Genomic DNA, 19,514 nt, shown 5'->3' with positions numbered 1-19,514 from the left:
CTGATTTTTGTTCAATTCATTTGGAAGAAATTTGTTAATTCTTAATGAATATAATGTAGCATAATTGAAGGAAAAAAAAAATAACAAACTACACACTTCGTGTTGCGTCCATTTCTTAGAACATTTTTCATGGCCATATTCCTTACATTAAACTTGGTCAAAATGCTTGTACTCCATGTTTAATGTACTAACAAAATGGCTGATTGATATTAATACGACCATTAATTATAAATTGTAATATTTATAATTTGTTCGTTTAAGAAAGAGAAATAAATTGAGTAGGTTTAATCATTCACCCATTGAGTGGTTGGTGTTATTGTGAAAAAAACGACTCTAAACTTGATTGCACGGAATTGTTTTTATCGATAATTCGAACAATTGTGACTTTTTCAATATTAAATTGACTTGAGAGGTTAATTAAAGGTTTTTGGAGTGATAATCACTAATAGAGTAGTTAGAGTAATAATTTAACGTATTTAATATGATAATTTTTTTAAATAACAAGGACATTTTTTATAAATTTTATGGTTGAATTTTAGCTTAGATGACTTTGATTCCTTTTTTTAGTTTTATCAAAAACAACTTTGGAAAGTTTTCAATTTTCAACACTAATGTTGTTATAGAGAAATCACTAAAATAGTTTTTTATAGCTATTTGTAGTCAAGCGATATTTGAATACAAATTCAACTTTCTTTTATCTTACGTCTAAATTTGTGGCCCATTATTTGTTCTTAATGAGTTTGGTTTGATTTTTGAGGATTCGTGATAAATTTGTGCAACAGCTAGACAGCTTGAGTATCGTCGTTATTATACATTTTCTCAAAAGTTTTCTAGTTAACGTAACAGTCGACAATAGTAGGTTTAGTGTTTTTTTTTCTTTTTTCTTTTCATAAAATTTTGGTAGAAGAATTATACAAAATAGTAAATTTAATAAAATATTTACGATATATAATAAATTTTTCAGATTCTATGGATAATAAACATTGATAGTCACTCATACGTTTCTATCAATGATATTAATAGACAGTGATTGAAGTCTATTAGTAACTATGTTTGATAGAATCCAAAATTTTATTGTAAATATTTTAATTTATTTTTTATTTTAAAAGATATCCTAATTTATTATCTATTACATTTTTGATCCAAAATTAAAAAACATTTTCAAACATTTCATTTTTCACATCAAAAATATTATTATTGTTCATGACTAAAATTGAATCAATTCCATCCATTAAAATGATAAGAAAATGATAATGGACAAAAGAAGAATGACGAAGAAAAAATGTCGAAAAATTGTGAATAATGGAAAGAAGGCCAGGAGGGAGAAGAATGAAAAAAATGTAAGACAAATTGTGAAAAATTAGAAGGCGGAGAAGGAAGAAAAATGGAGAAGAATGCTCTAAGAATGAATGGGGAGGAAGAAGATTTAAAGGAAAAATTCACGAGAAAGCCTTTTGACATGACTTATGCATGTAAACTTTATCTAAATATATGGTCTGCGAACGGTCCATCATGTCTTTCTTTTATAAAATAGAAAAACTAAAGAGCAAGAAGCCATTTTCTTTAATTTTTTCTTTAAAAAATAAACCGAAGATTCGGCCTTCCTTGTTATTATTTTTTTATAATAAACATAAAAATCAACTATATTTTGGTAATACTTTAATATTATTGTAATAAGTTTGTAAAAATACCATATTTTAGTAATAGTCCATATTCTAAGAAACTGTGTTCCACCAAAAGTCAATCAAACAAAGCTAAGAAGAAAATGCCCTTTCTAAATAATGCACTTATTTTTCCTTTTTCTTTCTTCTTTTGTTTCCTTTAAAAAGCTTATTTTCCAATTGAGTATTTAGCGCGAAAAAAGAACCTATTTATATCACCCAGTGAAGCCTCAAGTCAAGGAATTGCCGGAGATAACTCAGAATTAGGAATCTCCAACTCAAACACAACACTTCTCTCTATCACTCCACTCCTTCTTGCGATCGGTAATCACACTTCCTCTACTGCTTTGCACACTTTGATTTCGATATGGCTGGACAAAGTCGACGGAATCCTCGAAGCCGAATTAAATCAGCTTCCGCCGTCGACGACGATGACGACAGCGCCGTCCGTCAAGCTTCTGATAATTATAGACGCCTCCGTGATAGGAATAAATCGAGTTCTTCGATTCGCATCTTCAATGTTAATCTCAAGGTCATGGTAGGTATTTGCTTCGTCGCATTCTTCGTCATCTTGTATCTGATCAGTAGCCTGATCGTAACCGGAGATCATCAGACTCCTAGGGTTATTACGCCATTTCCTGCTCCAAAAGTTACCGACCTTCCTCAGGTAGACTGTTGATTTAACTATTTGTTCATTTTTCTTCTCCATCATTTCTTTTTCGCTGTGTATGTAAACATATTTTTGTTCTCTTATGTCATCCTACATTCGTTGATTTTGGAGACAGTTTCAAGGTGAACATAAAGAGAGCTTGTATTGGGGAACTTATCGACCTCATGTCTATCTTGGAATACGAGCTAGGTACTTCATTGAGTTGAAAATAAAGTTTCGTCATATATTTGTACGATTTATGATTTTTTTCAACAATTGAGTTTACTTATGTTTTCGAAGTTCTAGGATGCTTAAATATTTAATGAGTACGTAGGAAATAGTTTGCTAACTACCACATATTCTTATGGTCCATTTACAAAATGTGTATTACTAGGAATACAATCTCTGTACTGAAAACCGGGAGTGGCTCGATTCTTTGAGTTGTGTTCTGTAAGTCGGTTTATGCCTCCAAGCCATTGTAAATAGTTGCCGTATATTTTTGGATAATAGTTGATGAACGAATTTCTTTGATTCAAACCTCGCAAGGTAGTTATGATCTTTCTGTGGCTAGTTTTTAATACTGAACATAAATTCTTTTGAGTATTTGGAGTTCAATCACTGTGATTATCAGTATATAACTTTGGTCACTGTAATAATAGTCTTGACTTCAGCGAATTCTTCTACATTTATTTTGTTCTTTCCTCATTCTATCAAATGTTTTATGCGAATACCTAGTTCTTTAGCTAATGAGTATATCTTGTATTTATCAGGACTCCACGTTCATTGCTTGCTGGCTTGATGTGGATAGGTGTTCAGAATGGAAGATATGTCATGAGGCATGTGTGCCAAAGTTCCGATGAACTAAGCACATATGGTTGGACTCGTCACAATGCACGTGATTTTGGACATCAAGTTCTTGTTGACCAGGATATGACTCTGGGAACAAGCTTTCTGAAATCGAAGGAGAGTGGTAGTGGCTATGGTGGAGATTGGGCTGTTCGCATTCAAGTTAATAGCAAGAAGTAAATGGCGTTAATACAATAATATTTTAAGCATTCTTTTCATAAACGTGGCTTTAATATTGAAGGGCTGAATGGTTATGTCATCTAACAGATTCTTTTGATGTGTAATCTGTCTTATTATTGAGTCACCTGTACTGGAAGGTTTCATGCGTTTTTCAGAATTTGACTATTAGTTTAATGAGTCGTGAACTATGTGAATATTTTTTCAATCTCATTTAACTTCTTATTTACACGAGACTTGGGCTTAAGGCCTATAATAGATTTTCCCCTTTTTTATCATGTTTCTTCTTTGAGGATAATTGATGCACACTCTTCTTATTTCTTGTTGAATTTGCAGATCTGAGGAGACTGAGGAATTGTTGAAAACTGGGCATCTTTTTTTCTACTTGGCAGATGAAGATGGAAATGCTTTAAGTTTAAGTAGAGATGCCATGAACATTCATGAGACTTCACTCCTAGCATCAGGTTCACGAAGTGATGTAGGAAATTGGCAGTTACATTTAGAATCTAAGGTAAATTCCTGAAAGCATTAGTGTGATCCCTCTCCAATTTTTTCGCTGAAATGTCCTATCTAGAAAAAGTTACTTCTCTCAGTTTCTCTCTTTGGATTCTTCTAACCCGAGTAATTAAAGTTTTCTATATTTGATTTATATGCATTCTTATAGTGGCTAGTGTTGGCATTTACTACTTCAAATGCACTTGCAAGTAGTAATTTCAGCCTATCCTGATTCTCTTGAGCTCCATATTGTTTTAATCATCGCCTATCTTTTTTCTGCATTTCTACACTTTATCTTTTAACGAGCTACAGAATGACAAATCTCCCTGATCATTTGTTCTGCTGTAGTCTCTTCCTCCAACCCCTCTCATCTCAATCAAACATTTTAATTGACTTCTCTTTTTCATTATTGCTTTTTGAAATTAAACTCTTCAATTAAAATCTTAGAGTTTGTGTTGTTATTGGAATAGGAATTGCCTCTGACATACTCTGCTTTCTTTGATCAGGCGCTTGTATTTTTTTTACTTAATCATTGTTATATATCTGGTGACTTCATTTTTCTTTTCATATGGCCCCCTGCAGGATGATCTCGAAGTCCATTTTAGTGGGTTTAAGACGGAGCATTATCACAATTTATCTGAACTTGTTCAGGAAAATATTGGTGGACAAGTAAGGTTAACTTTTCTTCTTATTGTTATTTTTAAATGCATTTGGATGCCTCGTGATGTCTGATTCCCCCTAGATAAGTTTTTGGACTTTATATCTGGGTTGTGTTGGACACTGAACCAACATGTCTTTGTATTATCTTTTTTACCAGGCAAGAAAATTTGGTCGATTGCAGCTCTCTGACACATCTGATGACTCCTCAAATATTTTAGTTTTCCAGGTATGCTTTAATGCAGATGAAATTTTCTATAGCATGGAGAAAGTTGGAATATCCAAAATATATGGGTGGCATCGTTTTCTTGTTTTCATCGGTTTGATTTATTTATTTATTTTATTTCACAGATCTCTGGCAGAATTCCATTTAGAACAGATTTGGCTTTCATTTCTGGCTCTGGTTTACCAAGTTCTAGAGAAGAGGAACGTGTCAACAACCTCACAGGTGTTTACTTTGAATCCTTATTTGGACCCACAAGATCCAGTTAGTAGTTGGCAATTGGCATGACCCATATTTAGAGTTAGGAAAAGAAGTAAATCTTTTTGGTACACTTCTACCACAAAAAAATACTTTTTTTTCCCATTTTCTATAAGGTTTTGTGTGCCTTTATGTTTATAAGATACAACTACATATCATTAAAAGTTGTGAAATTATAAGTGAGGCTACTGAATCCTTTGCTTCAACAATGAACCAAAGAAGAACAGAAAAAAGCAATTGAACTGATTTGAAGTTTTTGTCTGATCTCTTAAAAAATCCATTTTATGTATGTGTGGAGGGTCTAAGTCGCATTTCTTATTTCGTAAGTTTACATTGTTTGGACTTGTCGATTATCCACAAGAAGGGTTATTATTTTTCTTGGCTTCCATGCTTCACGTATTATTTTTGTTCCCACTTCAATTAGGTTCATCATTAACTGATCGATTAAAGGAGAAAGAATTAGAATTTGATACCAGATTTGAGGAGTGCTTTGGTTTGGCAAACAAGGTATTTATAGTTTGGACATATATCTCTTCATCATTTTATCTTCTATATTTTGCACAATAATAATAATCACATCTTAGATACGTGCTGGGACTGGATTAACAGATGGATGCATGATTTTTTTAATCATCAATGTAAACTTTTGTAAAATAATATTTGGTTGAAATGGGTAACGAGAACTGTTGTATAGAATATGGCACATAGTTGGATACTATATTGTTATATGATATATAATTAAATTCACCTTCACCCATAAGCTTAAGCTTAAATCACCCATCAATCCGTGATTTAAGATGGTATTAGAGCAGGTGGTTCAGGGTGGTTATGTGGTCATGTGTTCAAGCCCCTGCATTGTTGTTTCCTTCCCAATTAATATTCATTGTGCTTATTGGGTCTTCCTTCATATATTGAGCTCGCAAGTGAGAGGAAGTGTTAAATGATAAATAATTAAATTTGCTTTCACCCATCAGCTTAAGTTTTCGGGTCAATCTGTGATTCAAGATATATTAAGGTATCAAAAGTTGGATATGCTTACTCCATATGGAAAAATGCATGTTTGGTAACGCTTTTCATGGTTTGAGTTCAATTAATATGTAATGAGTTCCTCTAAAAACTGGCAAAAGCAAAAACCGATTTCCATCTTCCAAATGATATTTTCTTCTTTGTTTCCAGTTTATATACCTATATTCTGTTGAAGTCCTTAATCTTGTAATTATTCTTGGATGGATCTAATTTTGTAATTATGATCAGTTTGATTTAGAATCCACAACTGTTGGTAAGGCTGCTGTTTCAAACTTATTAGGTGGCATTGGTTATTTCTATGGCCAGTCAAAAATTGCACTCCCAGGTGCCTCCCATGTAAGTTGTTGAGCCTTTTCTCATTTCTTGTTAGCATGTCTTGACGATTTTTTTGTAGATCTCATATGATTGTTACAAAACCCCAACCCACAATTGTAGATGTTTTTTCTTTTTTTTTTTAATTAGTCTACTAATTTTTCAATTATATTATCATTAAATTATCTCCATGTAGTGAAATATGCATACCTCTCATCGCAATAGCAAACTTTGCCTTATTTAGAAGATGCTTCATCAATATCCATATTTAATTCGAGAATTCTTATGGAATCTCCTAAGATATTGAGGTTAAGGATTGGATTTTAGCGATTGGGAAATGCTTGACATGAATACTGGAAGATACAAAAGAACGGATGATGTTTGTTCAAATCAGATGCTTGAAAAGGAGATCTCCAATAGAATTGAAGGATTGAATTTTTGTGGGAAGTGCTAGACATACGTACTGGATGGTACAAAAAAAAAACAGATGATGTTTGTTTGGTTGCTTCAAAGTTTTACATGATGTGTGTGCTCAGATTAGGAGATAGAATGTTCCTATAAAATATGACAAAAACAAAAGAAAACAGGGGCAATGTTTCCTCACAAGAAATTCAAAACAATGCACATCAAATTAGAGACTACTTTATTCACTATTCATTTGACTCATTACTCAAATTTTTCATTTAAAATTTCCATTTTTACTAGCTATAAAATCTTTCATTTTCTTATTAGGCCAAGAAATTAACATAATTTACAAACGACCTTTTACTTAAACAGAATCTGTTCTATAGGTTGTACCTCTGTGTCCTTGAGTTCTAAAACATATTTGCTTCAAGATTATTAATCTTTTTGTTTTGTAATTTTTGTTTTTTTCTTTTTCTATTTTTCAGTCTTCATGCATATTTATTCTGTTCCTTTTTTGAAACCTGTGAATACAACACCACATTTATTGCAGCTCGGAAGTCATAATGGTTTCCTTTTTTACTGGCCTGCTGAGCTTTACACTGCTGTTCCATGCCGTCCTGTCTTCCCTAGGGGATTCTTGTGGGATGAAGGCTTTCATCAGCTGCTTATCTGGTAAGTGCTTATTGTTTCTAGACGTGCAGCTCACTTTTATCTTTTCAACAAAAGATAGATTATTTGTCTTTTGGATAAGGCAACAAAGATTCACAATTTTTCATTCTTGACCGGACCTTCTTATTCAATATGGAACAGGCGATGGGATATTCACATCAGCTTAGATATTCTTGGTCACTGGTTGGATTTAATGAACATCGATGGATGGATTCCACGTGAACAAATATTAGGGGCTGAAGCTCTCAGGTGATAGCATGTTTAAATTTGTGGTTTTAAATTACTGTTGATCTCTAATCAGTACCATTCCCTTTCTTTTCTCAATGCAGCAAGGTCCCAGAAGAATTTATTCCTCAGTATCCAAGCAATGCTAACCCGCCAGCATTCTTTCTAGTCTTGCGAGGTAATTATATCTCAATTCCCTGTCATAGTGTTTGTGTAAAGTTATCTTCTCTCTGTCTCCGTTTCGCTCCTTCCTCCACCATTTTATTGTCCCATCTATAGATATTAAAAGAAGACTTTGGTGTAAGCCTCTATGGAATCAGTGAGATGGACCATGGTTATAATGCTAGGAGTACAACGTTAACAACCATGGCCAGTCTTACAAAGCACATTCTTAGTTTATTGTGAGTTTGGCTTTCAATAAAAAATTTATCAATGTCATTGGGAAAAACCCTGGGTCTGCTTATTATTTATTCTCAAACACTGAAGTTATTGGATTGCTTTGAAGCCCGTATTGAAGTTAAAAGAAATTTATGTGATTTTCCCAATTGAAATTGAAGTTAAAGATCCTACTAATGGTAAATTCCACCTTAGATATGGTGATATTCCTCCAAATATCCTTTAAGGCAAATTATTTTTCAAAGATTTTTTGAACTCTTTGGATTGCAAGGTTGATCAAAATTACGCACAATGAGGATATGCTTCAGGTATCTGATTTTGTTGAAGAGGGCATTCCCATATGGTCGGACAAGGAAATCATGTTTGTTTCAGCTCTGAATGAGGCATATCAGAGTCTCTGTGGGAGACTTAATTGTCCTTGGGAAATTTTAGTTAGCATTCCATAGTTTATTGATTTAAAGGGCGGCAAAGGGGATGTGAACATTGAAAGATCTTCCTTTCCTTATTATCCTCTTTCTTACAGCTGAAAAAAAAGAAAAAGCAACCATCTGCGAAGGAACATTCAAAGTTCAATTCAGATGGTTTGGAGAAATCCTGTACATTTCTCCTATTGGCAGATGCACATCCCATAGACAATCCACATCCTTTGCCTTCTGATTGAATTTTAGGCAATTAATCACTAAAATCCTGTGATCAACTATTTTTTTCATTAAAGAAGTTTATAGTCATCCATCTCCTTAGGACAATCTTTCTGGTTACCAGTTTGATGGAGATTTAGCTATTAGTGAAAAGTAGTGAGGATATTATGACATTCTAGCATAAGATGATTTTGTTGTGGAAAATTCAGCTGTTTACTTCAAGGTTTTGATATTATGAAAATGTTCAAGCAAAATTGACTAAAAAATGTGGTTCGGCAATGATTTCAATTCCACTTCGTTTTCCTTCCGTTAAAGTTTAGCTTGGTGGTTTAGTCCAGAAATTGAACTATTATAGTGGAATTCTTGTGTTGGTACGACTAAGCCTTACTGTATTGTTCTTAAGAAGTTGCATCTTTTCCTAGTAGTTGCAAGCTTGAAAGCAACAGTTTAGAAGTTGGTTGACTTTGTGGTTTGACACTCGAACTCTTGGTCTTGATGGACTTCTTGCCTCGTTTGCTTGTTGGTCTTCTGTTGGCTTTGGCTTAACGCTCATGTGTTCTCTAGCTTTGGTTTCCTTTCTGGATCTGGTTTGTTATGTTTTAAGTGTTTGCCTTTTGAGATGTCTTATCCTCTTTGTATCTCAGTAGTATTGTCTTTTTTTGTTTTTTTTCATCTTTATTCTCTTGAAGGCTAATGTATTTTTAGGCATTGGTCTCTTTTCATTTTTCCAATGGAAAGTTTTGTTTCCCTAAAAATGTTCTTACTGTGGGGCAATAATTACAGAAAAATTGTGATGGTTATGGTGTTGACTGTTGAGACATAATAGCTTAAGTTTTGAACTCCAATAATTTTTTAAAATGTTTTTTGATGGAGGAATCCTTTTTAACAACGCTGAGGTTTCCTAATAAGTCTGCTACGCGAAAGATACGTTGTAGTAAGCACAAAAGTTTGATATTCTTCTTTCTTTATTATCTGAAAAAGAGACAAAACACGTTGATGACCATTGATCAAAGGATCCATACAACTTCTATGGATCCTTTGATAACGAGTACCTTGCTAGTTATTCATGCTATTTTACATTTTTATTTGATGAGAACTTATTTCTTGGAGTCTTATCTAGTCAGCATTTGGTTACATTCCCATTTACATTTGAGTGCATTGAGAGATCTGATCATGCATGGGTGCTGTGGTTGTTTAACAAGCTCTACATTTTCTCTTTTCTATGCAATATCAACTGTGAATATGAGCTCACAGTACACTGGTAATAGTAGATTCTTGTGGTCCATAACATACACTATCAAATAATTTGGTTGAATCTTTAGTTGTGATGTTCGTGATTAGATGTGTTTTGTCTTGTAGAATTGATTCATGGCCTAAAGAAAAATGCATTTACCGAGACAGAAAGCTCAGAGATATCTTCATTCTTCGAACGGTCTTTTGTCCGCTTGGAAGCATGGTTCCAGTGGTTTAATACTACACAGCCAGGTGTCTGCATCCCGTGCTTTATTATTAAGGGCATTTAATGGTTCTTTCACTATGCTTGAGAATATATTAGTTAGCAAGTGATTTGAAATTTTACATTCTCTCCCCGATTCACTGAAAATATCATTTTGAGGAACATAGGGAAGGAGGCAAGCAGCTATTACTGGCATGGAAGAGACAGCTCTACAATTCGTGAACTAAACCCTAAGGTTTTTTATTCTGAACTCTCGCTGCCTTACTTTGTTGGTGACTGAGAAAATAGTGCCCCTTCATCACTTCGTACATTTTCATTTACAAATAAACATATCAATTTATTTACTTTCTCGTAAAGTTTTTGTAGGCAAGTATCTCAAGAAGTCCTTGAGACCTCTCTTGTTGCGGCTTTTTATTTGGTGTAAAATTATTGCTCCTTTTAACAACTCTAGCTCTTTTTTTAATATTTTTTTTTTTTAGTTTCTTGTTTCATTTCATTTAAAATTTTTGAAAAAAAATGAGTGAATTTTAGAAATTGTCTGTAGTGTTCTAGTTCTCTTGTTGGTATGCGACGAGGTGATATTGAAGGGATAACCTTGTTTGAAATCAACTCTTTTCTGCATGGTAATGGGTCTCGTGGTTGTCAAAATTGAATTTTTCACCATAGGTGCTGGGAAGAACTGGGGAGTTCATTCTTGGTTCAACTATTTAAAAGTAAAGTAAATAAAGGAAACTAAAGTAGATTAGTTATGCGTTTAAGTCAAGTTTGGTGTTTGTAGACATTCAGAGACAACCATCCAAACTGGAGCTCTGTATGGGGGAAACAATCAGCAGGTCTTAATTAAAAGAATAAGGGAATTTCTCTGGATCTTTGTGTTAGATTGATATGATGTTAAATTTGTCTTCACCCATTAGCTTAAGCTTTTGGATCAATAAATGATTTAACACGATATTACAAAAGTGTATTTCTCTTTTCAACAACATCCTAGATTTGACCAATTAAGGTTTAGATGATCTTCAATTGTTCACACTTGTAGACACTAATGTCTGGATTGGATGATTATCCACGTGCTTCACACCCCACTGAAGATGAGCGTCATGTGGACCTCCGATGCTGGATGCTTCTCGCTGCAGATTGCATGCATTCTATTTCAGAGCTAACCGCAAAGGAAAAGGGACTTGAAACGGTAAATTGTTATGATCAACTTAGCTTTCATTTATGTTTTTTCCTTTATATTTCCCCTCAAAAGTTTTGAAACTTCATGACATTGCAGGTTTATAGTTCAGCAACAAAAATTCTCTCTGAATTTGAGCTTCTGAATCAGGTTGGTTGTCACTTTCATCTCTGCTGGAAAATTGTTTTACAATGTATGGAGATGATTATTTATCCAAGTGGTCTTTTCTGTTGAACATTTGAAGTGGTAATAGCTAATAAGCTCCAGACCTCTAACTTGACTATGATTGATGCCTGCCAGATGCACTTTGATGATGCCCATGGAACTTACTTAGATTTTGGAAATCACACTGAAAAGGTACGGTCTCTTTGTTACCATCGTCTTTACCATACGACTTTCATTTAGTTATCTCCCAGAAATCAACTTTCAATGTGTGAGTGTACTTTTCTCTACTTTTATGTATGTCGATTGGAATACTCCCATGATTTCTCACTCGCTCTCTTGCACTTTCCTGATTTTTTTAATATATCCCGCAACGAATTTGGCTTTTGATGAGTTTGTAAAGTTGTTTCCTTTATTAATAGATAAATTACAAAACGAACAGTAACCCAAAGGCTCCCAAACTCCATCAACTAAATAACTTGGCACTGAAATTTTCAATTGCACTGATGGAAATTTATACCTTAAAAAATTGTCCAATCTTGTGTTCTTAATGCAAGAATTGCTTTCGTGTAGGTACGTTTAATTTGGAAAGAGGTGATGGGAGAGCAAGGATTTACAACTCGTCAACTTATCCGGGAAGTGTCGGAAACGCCAAGGCTAAGAATGGTTCCTCATATCGGTTATGTCAGTCTTTTTCCACTCATGGGGAGAATCATTCCACCTGTAAGTGTTAGCAACATGAAACCACCATTCATATGCTTATTTTCCTGTCGCTAAGGGGCTTGATCATTTTTTTTCTTCATCTCTCCTACAGGAATCTTGGATTCTTGAAAAACAGCTTGATCTTATTTCAAATCGAAGCATATTCTGGACAGATTATGGGCTCCGCTCCCTATCTAAAACAAGGTACCTTTACATTATCTTCTTTTTTAAAAGAAATCATGGTTTTCAATTGATGAAAAGTAAAAAACTTCCACGGAATCACAACACTAAACGGTTTGGGTTTGTTGATGAACATATATTAACAAATAGAAGTTATGATGCCATGTATCCTAGCTTCCATTTCTTTTGATGAACCCGAACCCAAAAACGTACAATGTATAGGTATGTGGATTAATTGGGTTTTTGAAATTGTATGTTGTGTAGCTCATTATACATGAAGCACAACACAGAGCATGATGCACCTTATTGGAGAGGTACAATTTGGATGAACATGAATTACTTGATTCTTTCAGCACTCAATCACTACGCCACAGGTATTTTCAATCCATCGGATCCCTTTGAAAATCTCATGTGAGCATCTTTTTTTCTTTTGGCTAGTGCCTTTTAACGTGACTTGAATGGTGCAGAGCATGGACCGTATAGAGAAAAAGCTAAAGATATTCGTGATGAGTTGAGAAGCAATATAATTAGGTAATTACAACTCTTTTTTCCCCATTCTTTTAAGTTCTGTCTTCGGATGATTATACGCTTCCCTTATTATTTTCTTTTATTTTTTATTTTATAACTTTTTTCAATATAGCAAAATGAATCAAAATGTTTATAAAACTATCTGTCAATCTGCAATGAACCACGATATACTCAGATAATCCAAATCGAACCATGAACAGTAATACTGAAAGCAGACATGTTAATAATTTGTGCAGAAATGTGGTTAGAAATTATCAGAAGACAGGATACATTTGGGAGCAGTATAATCAAAAGACGGGTAAAGGGAAAGGCGCTCACCCATTTACCGGTTGGACATCTCTACTACTCTTAATCATGGCTGAAGCTTATACAGAAAGTTAGCAGAAGCTTCTTTGGTATTCATATCCCATCCCTCCTCACGTAATCTTCACATTTTTTTGTTGTTTTAACCCGTTCCCTTGCATGATATCTGTGGTCGATCATATAATTTTATGGACACAACTTAGTACATCTTAACTCTTCTGGGCGCAGGAAACATTTTTTATGACTGTGGAACTACAGGAGAGAGTGCCTGCAAGGAAAGAGTGGACTTTATCTCGGTACGTTGGTATGTTAGTGATACGTAGGAGCATTTATTTATCATAGATTTATTTGAGAATTCCATCATATTACAATTTTACTTGCCTAATCTCTTCTTTTTTTTTAGTAACTATTCTATTTTTAGTTTTTGAAGATTATCGTCTAAAATAATTTCAAAGTTTGAGTCAAATTTTGGAAGCTAGTTTAAGAAAAAATTGTTTTTATAAATTAGTAAAAATGAAAATCATTACATTATAAATAATTGCAGGTTTTATAAAAGAAAAAATTTGTTATTAGGTCAATTAATTTTTTCTAAAGTGAAATAACAAATGCTTTTCTCATTGGCCTTCTGAAATATCACATTGACAAACGCACTTGATATTATCATCAAGATTTAGAATTAATTCTGTTCTACTCATTCGTACGTTCTTCTCACGATTGTAAAAATTACAAACCCACTAAATAAAAATGGTAAAAGCACTTTCGACAAATTTCATCTTTTCGATCTTTTTATTAAATCCTTGGGTCCTTTGATATGCTGTAATTTATTTATTTTTCAAATTCCAATTATCGAATTTTAATTGGATACGTAATTGAAGGTATCAATAATAAAATTCAATCCAATAATTAAACTGAATGAGACCCAAGAGAATAAATCTATGGTTTGACCTAATAGTTTAAATGATGCAAGTTATAAATCCTAGTTTGAAAAATAAAAACAATACCCAAAACTCAATTATAAGCAAACATCCAACAAGGTTTAATGTCAAAACGTTATTTTAATTACTAAATTTCAAAACATTTTCAATTACATAAGAAAATCTATAAACAAAAAAAAAAGCGTAAATCTTAATTGATTAAATATTTTATTATATTTATAGACACTTTTAAACAGTTCTGTAATTTAAAACAAAATTTTACTATCTCTTTGACCTCTTAACTTTCCCTCTAAAGTCAAATCTTAAGAAAAGTTCTTTAGAATACGTGCTACCAAAATAAATAATAATTTATTATACGAGTTCTAATTTTAAATAAAATTAAAAAGAATCGATTTAAAAAAGAATCGATATTTACTATATATTCTAACTTAAAAACCCTTAACGTTTGTCAATCCAATATTTCCACAACATTGCCTCGATGGAAACGAATTCAAATTCCCACAATTCTTGTCTAGAAATGGCCCTATTATATCCCAATCTAATCTTATAGTGATTGAAAGTTTCAATTATTAATACTCACTTATACTTCACTAAAATTATTTGAGCTCTCTACTGATTTTGTAACTCAATCTGAAGTAAAACTACATCCCAAACACATTCTACAGTAACTACTAACTTTCAAAGAATTGCTCATCTCTCCCACCCTTTGTAGTTGCTCTCATGTTAAGAACACCTAACAACTAAATATACTATACGTTACCCCCTTTTTCAAAAGCTTTTTAGATGATAGAATAAGAGAGGTAACACTCCCAAATGGTAAGATTTTAAAGTGAGGCCATCTCACGCACCTGACAAGGGGGAAAGATGAATCCAAGGCCTTGCATGACGATGCTGAGTACTTTAAGAGCCACTACAGTTCTCAGCCTTTAAACACTGCATCAAATCAAAATTGCATAGGTATTAAGCAGTTAAAAGTTTAACCTATCTTAACCGAACTGTACTAACACACTTCTCTCTATAAGATGTGGGATAGCACCCTTGAGCAGACTAGTACATAAAAGTTTTACAGAAACGAATTTTAACTTTTCCATTTGGAAAAATAATCAAGCCAAGTATACTTTAATAACGAACAACACAGCAGAAGAATGGCTAGAAATGGGAAACTCAATCTCTTTCAACTTGCATCATCTGCCATCTCTTTATCTTCAGCCATTATGATTTCCATGTCTCTAACATCTCGCTTTAAAACATTTCCAAGTCTAGCAATGGCCTCAGTCTGCTGCTGTAAAACCTGTCACACAACATGGAGCCGTGGCATACACAAAGTTGGTTAATCAAAATTTTCACTTATATGATCATTACACCGTGACTTCTTTTTGAAAGACTGTTTATAGAACTTTAGTAAACTTCACAATGTTTATTTCCAGCAAAACTAGAAGTGATAAAGCAGGCTCCAAGCAAAAATATGTTCGCACCTCCTGCATATCGGCAAGACTCTGCTCGTGTATTTTTGCAGATCCTTGAAAATAGATGGAATTACCAGGACCGGAGCCGTTTGCTTGCCCACGAGTAACTGTCAGCAAATTTTGTACCCTCCTTGAAAGTTCTGCCCCAGAGCCTTTCAACTGAAAAGTGTCTTGAGAATATCATTATGATGCAACTTTTGGAGACAAGTAACATATTTCTCCCTAGTTATAAGTTATAGTTTATGATTTCCTATGGATCATTAAAAGAAAACTAAGGATAATAACAATCAAGCGATGTGCTTGGAAAAGAAAAATAAGCCTTCATTAGTCATTACTATCACTTAAGTTTCTCTTCTTCCTATCATTCAAATTTTTGAATCAAGTTACTTATATTTTGAAATGGTGTATATGTTCAACAGTTGGGATAAAGTGAAATTTAGTTGAACTAAATGAAAAAGACCTAGGAATTCCCTCTACCCGGAGGTTTTTCAATATCACTATCACCTCTTCCATTTAACATAAAAGTGATGAATGATACGTACCTGCCTCGTTATCAAGGCTAACTTCTCTGCCAATTCAGCCTCTCCTTTCATTACAGGCACTCGGCAACCTTTACTTTCTAGTGCCTCCACAATTCTCATAACCTTTTATTGAAGAAAATATCAAATTAAAAATAGTAGTTTGCAGTGGTAGCATTATGAACTTTATCTTTAGAGGGTGAGGAGGCGGGATAGGAGAAGAATTTGATAATCACATCCATAGCACTTATTTTCATATTAGCCCCCTGATTAAAAAAATAAACCTACTCTCAACAGATGCCTTTGCAGACCTTGCTCCTTCTGTTTCAATCTTTGAACCCAAGGTAGAGTATCGGCTAGAAAATGCCTCTGAAGCTGCGTCATGCATCAAGCATTAATTAGAAATAGGAAATTTATAAAATATAACTTTAACGAAGCATAAGATTACCATTTTGACATTGCTTTGGGTCATTCGTAGTCTCTCGGAATCAGAGAGAATGACTTCATCTTGAATCTGCATTAATCCCACAGAAGTGTCAGTGCAACAAACCAGATTACTTCACGCAGCAAGCACGAAGAACGTGTGGAAACGAAAAATAACTTAAAATAGGATGAAAAGTATGCAGAAAAGAAGAAGAAGATAAGCTAATGTCAATGAAATTGAAGATAGTTTTAGAAGTTAAAACTATTTTCATAAACATTAACTGAAACAAAATCCATTTATTATGCGACAACTTTCAAGAATATTTACATTTACAAGGAATGCTGAAAGTACATGTAGAAGTTACTAACGTTCCGCAGATTATGACTTTCAGCATATTTGATATTTGATAAATCATGGACATTGTGAATTAGTCAAGATAATCGAATTTATCCATGAACATATTAAAAATTTTAAATGAAAACTAAATTTGTCACAAGGCTGTTGCATTTGTTTAACCGAAACTGATAGATGAAACAAAACACGATTGCAATCCTATCAAATATAATGTGTGTTTCCTACTTCACAGTTTTGAATGGCAATAACATATGGGCCAGAGGCTAGCATACCCTACATTCTATTATTTGAAAGGGGAAAAAAAGACTACTCCCCTATACCATATGCTTCAGGTTCCGCATTTTGTTAGGTACCAAAGTAGTATAAGTATGGGATGTCTTCGTTCCTGGATATTGGTGTGGGAGAGCCAAGTCAATTAAGTACCACATTGGTCATCCAACTCTAACCAATGTGGGACAACGACATCCCATATTACCTTGGTACCTAACACATTTATCACAGCAATAAACATTCCGAAGGGGTGGATACAGTACAGGCGCATAGGAGGCATTATCCTCGAGGCATTTGAAATTTATCAATATACATAAGGGAAAAAATCATACGTACAAACATGTAACATTACAAAAATCTTGGTTACTGTTTGACTTTTATTTTACTATTGATGCTTACTCTAACATATATAGTTTTCATAAATTTGATTTCTCACCATCATAATTGGAATGGAACTATAATGTCATTAATTATAAAAAAGAATAATAAAATAAGAAATTTTTTATTCAAATAAACAATCAAGTTTAAGGCTAGTTTCAACGTTCTGTAAGCCCTGACATTATTGCATTTCTCTCATTTAATCGTTATTATTGATGTTGTAAATCATCAAAAAATAAATAACTGATATAAATATAATACAGGTAGTTCAACAGTTTGAAATAAAACTAACTCTTAAAATTATGAAACTGGCAGACCAAACATCATTTATGATTCTATATTCATCAGTGCCATTTCTCAGATGTAATTTTGGATCACAAGTCACCACTCATATCAATATATCAAAAGGCTCAAAGTATTAAATTAGATCTACGGTGTTATATAGCAGCTAAAAGTTAATTAACAAATGGTTAAGGCTTCTAAAGAAAACGCCTGCAAATCAACCAACACTCATGGAGACAGTGACAAATTTAGAAGCTATGACAAAACATCAGCAAAAAAGTCATAAAGCATAATCAAATATGAAAAAAATACGGACGACACACAACCTTCAAGCTCTGAGACAAATATCTTAAAACATAATAAATAAATTGCACAACACATTTTGCAGTAAATTGAAATACCTTCAAGCGCTGAGATAAATCCTTAAAACCTTGAACAAGCTGCGGCCACAATCGCTCTCTATCAGCACTTTCCATGCCTTCGAGCTTTGCCATTGCCTCAGCCCACATTATCTGGCAATGCAAACTATTATCCGGACTTAGTGTAGAATCAGACAAAAAGAAAAAGTACATACAAAGAGATGAGAATTCTTCAGTCGGGAAAACATGCCGTATTGAACTCACATCCGATACACCAGGAGGCTTCGTCCTATACTGAGGATCAGTTACACTGAACAACAAATGCTGCAAAATAAATACAATCATTAACTTCGGAGCAACTGGATAAGAAAGCTTATAGTATCCTCCCTTCACGATCATCAAACAACTCTGAGGTGTTAGTGTAAAAACACGAGGCATTCCAATTACCAGTCAAGATTGAGGAAACGAACCTTGAAAGCATACTTAGGGTTTCCAGCGTCGTCCTTGTAAGCCTCAACAATTGCCTAATGCACACGATGGAAACAAAATCAAAAGGCGCGGATATATAAAGCGAAAAGATATATGACTATTTCTTGCCGATAACTTTCAGAAACATACTTGAATATCTCGATCTGCCAGGGAGAAAGGAAGCGGTGCGACCGGAGCCATTTGAGTGGTCAGTTGAGCATTTGGAAATGGAGTGGACTGAGGCGCAGTAAACGGAGTCTGGAAACCGAATCCTGTAGCGGATGATTGCGGAAACATCGGCGATTGCTGCAACTGCTGTTGCTGTTGTGAAGGCTGAGAAGAGAATGGAGTAGAGAAGAGAGAGGAGCCGAAGCCGGTAGCAAACGACGACGTAGATGGAGTTCCGAAGGCAGGAGTTGAGGAAAGATTGCCAAATGCAGGAGACGCCGATGGAGTTCCAAAGGCAGGAGTGGACGCCGGCGTGCCAAATGCCGGAGTTGATTGCGGAGTGCCAAAGGCCGGACTTGATTGTGGAGTGCCGAAGGCGGAGGAGGACGGTTGAGCTCCGAACATTGTATTTGCGCTGGAGAATCAAAGAGAAACCCTGACGTCTCAAACCGAAATTGCCATTGGAGACTCGAACTCGTTCTTGAGGAGATGGAGCTTCTCTCGGAATTTCAGTGTTGGGGTTTAGGGAAGAAGCAAGTCTAGGGCATCCAATCCTTTTGCCGCGAACTATTTGGGAATTGTTTTTAAAATCAATAAATATGAACAACCCGACCCGTCCCCTTCTCAATTTGTAATAAATATGAACAACCCGACCCGTCCTATAATATTCCTTCACTTTGCTTTCTAAGAATCTAGTCTTTAATTTTTTATTTTATAACTAACTTAGTTCCTAAATCTTATCATGTGACT

General features: G+C 34.1%; 2 protein-coding genes across 3 annotated transcripts; one reads left to right on the top strand and one right to left on the bottom strand.

Annotated features, from left to right (window-relative positions):
• Positions 1–1,830: 1,830 nt before the first annotated feature.
• On the top strand, positions 1,831–16,019 carry LOC101210818 (mannosyl-oligosaccharide glucosidase GCS1). 2 transcript variants are annotated; one of them, XR_004216621.1, is made up of 24 exons: positions 1,831–2,328; positions 2,447–2,520; positions 3,081–3,332; positions 3,670–3,844; positions 4,411–4,497; positions 4,646–4,714; positions 4,837–4,933; positions 5,391–5,473; positions 6,221–6,328; positions 7,260–7,381; positions 7,520–7,627; positions 7,708–7,781; positions 9,997–10,122; positions 10,261–10,328; positions 11,130–11,279; positions 11,367–11,417; positions 11,568–11,624; positions 12,003–12,152; positions 12,244–12,335; positions 12,576–12,685; positions 12,779–12,842; positions 13,076–13,234; positions 13,371–13,438; positions 15,505–16,019. XR_004216621.1 is itself a non-coding variant. In XM_004135263.3 (23 exons), the coding sequence occupies exons 1-22, from the start codon at positions 2,029–2,031 to the stop codon at positions 13,218–13,220; spliced, it is 2,562 nt and encodes an 853-aa protein (XP_004135311.1). In that variant the 5' UTR covers positions 1,831–2,028; the 3' UTR covers positions 13,221–13,234; positions 13,371–13,571. The 2 variants fall into 2 exon arrangements, 1 of the variants encoding a protein (XP_004135311.1); XM_004135263.3 differs by lacking the exon at positions 15,505–16,019 and having other exon boundaries at positions 13,371–13,571.
• Positions 15,003–19,377, bottom strand: LOC101211067 (nuclear pore complex protein NUP54). The gene is made up of 9 exons (XM_004135264.3): positions 18,747–19,377; positions 18,599–18,652; positions 18,393–18,452; positions 18,171–18,281; positions 16,510–16,575; positions 16,350–16,436; positions 16,086–16,187; positions 15,553–15,702; positions 15,003–15,368 (listed from the first exon to the last, which is right to left on the bottom strand). Exons 1-9 carry the CDS (start codon positions 19,167–19,169, stop codon positions 15,252–15,254), a joined length of 1,170 nt encoding a protein of 389 aa, XP_004135312.1. The 5' UTR covers positions 19,170–19,377; the 3' UTR covers positions 15,003–15,251.
• Positions 19,378–19,514: the final 137 nt, after the last annotated feature.

The sequence above is a fragment of the Cucumis sativus genome, chromosome 5 (genome assembly GCF_000004075.3).
Source record: "Cucumis sativus cultivar 9930 chromosome 5, Cucumber_9930_V3, whole genome shotgun sequence".
Lineage (NCBI taxonomy): Eukaryota > Viridiplantae > Streptophyta > Magnoliopsida > Cucurbitales > Cucurbitaceae > Cucumis > Cucumis sativus.
This window is presented reverse-complemented; position numbering and strand designations above follow the sequence as displayed.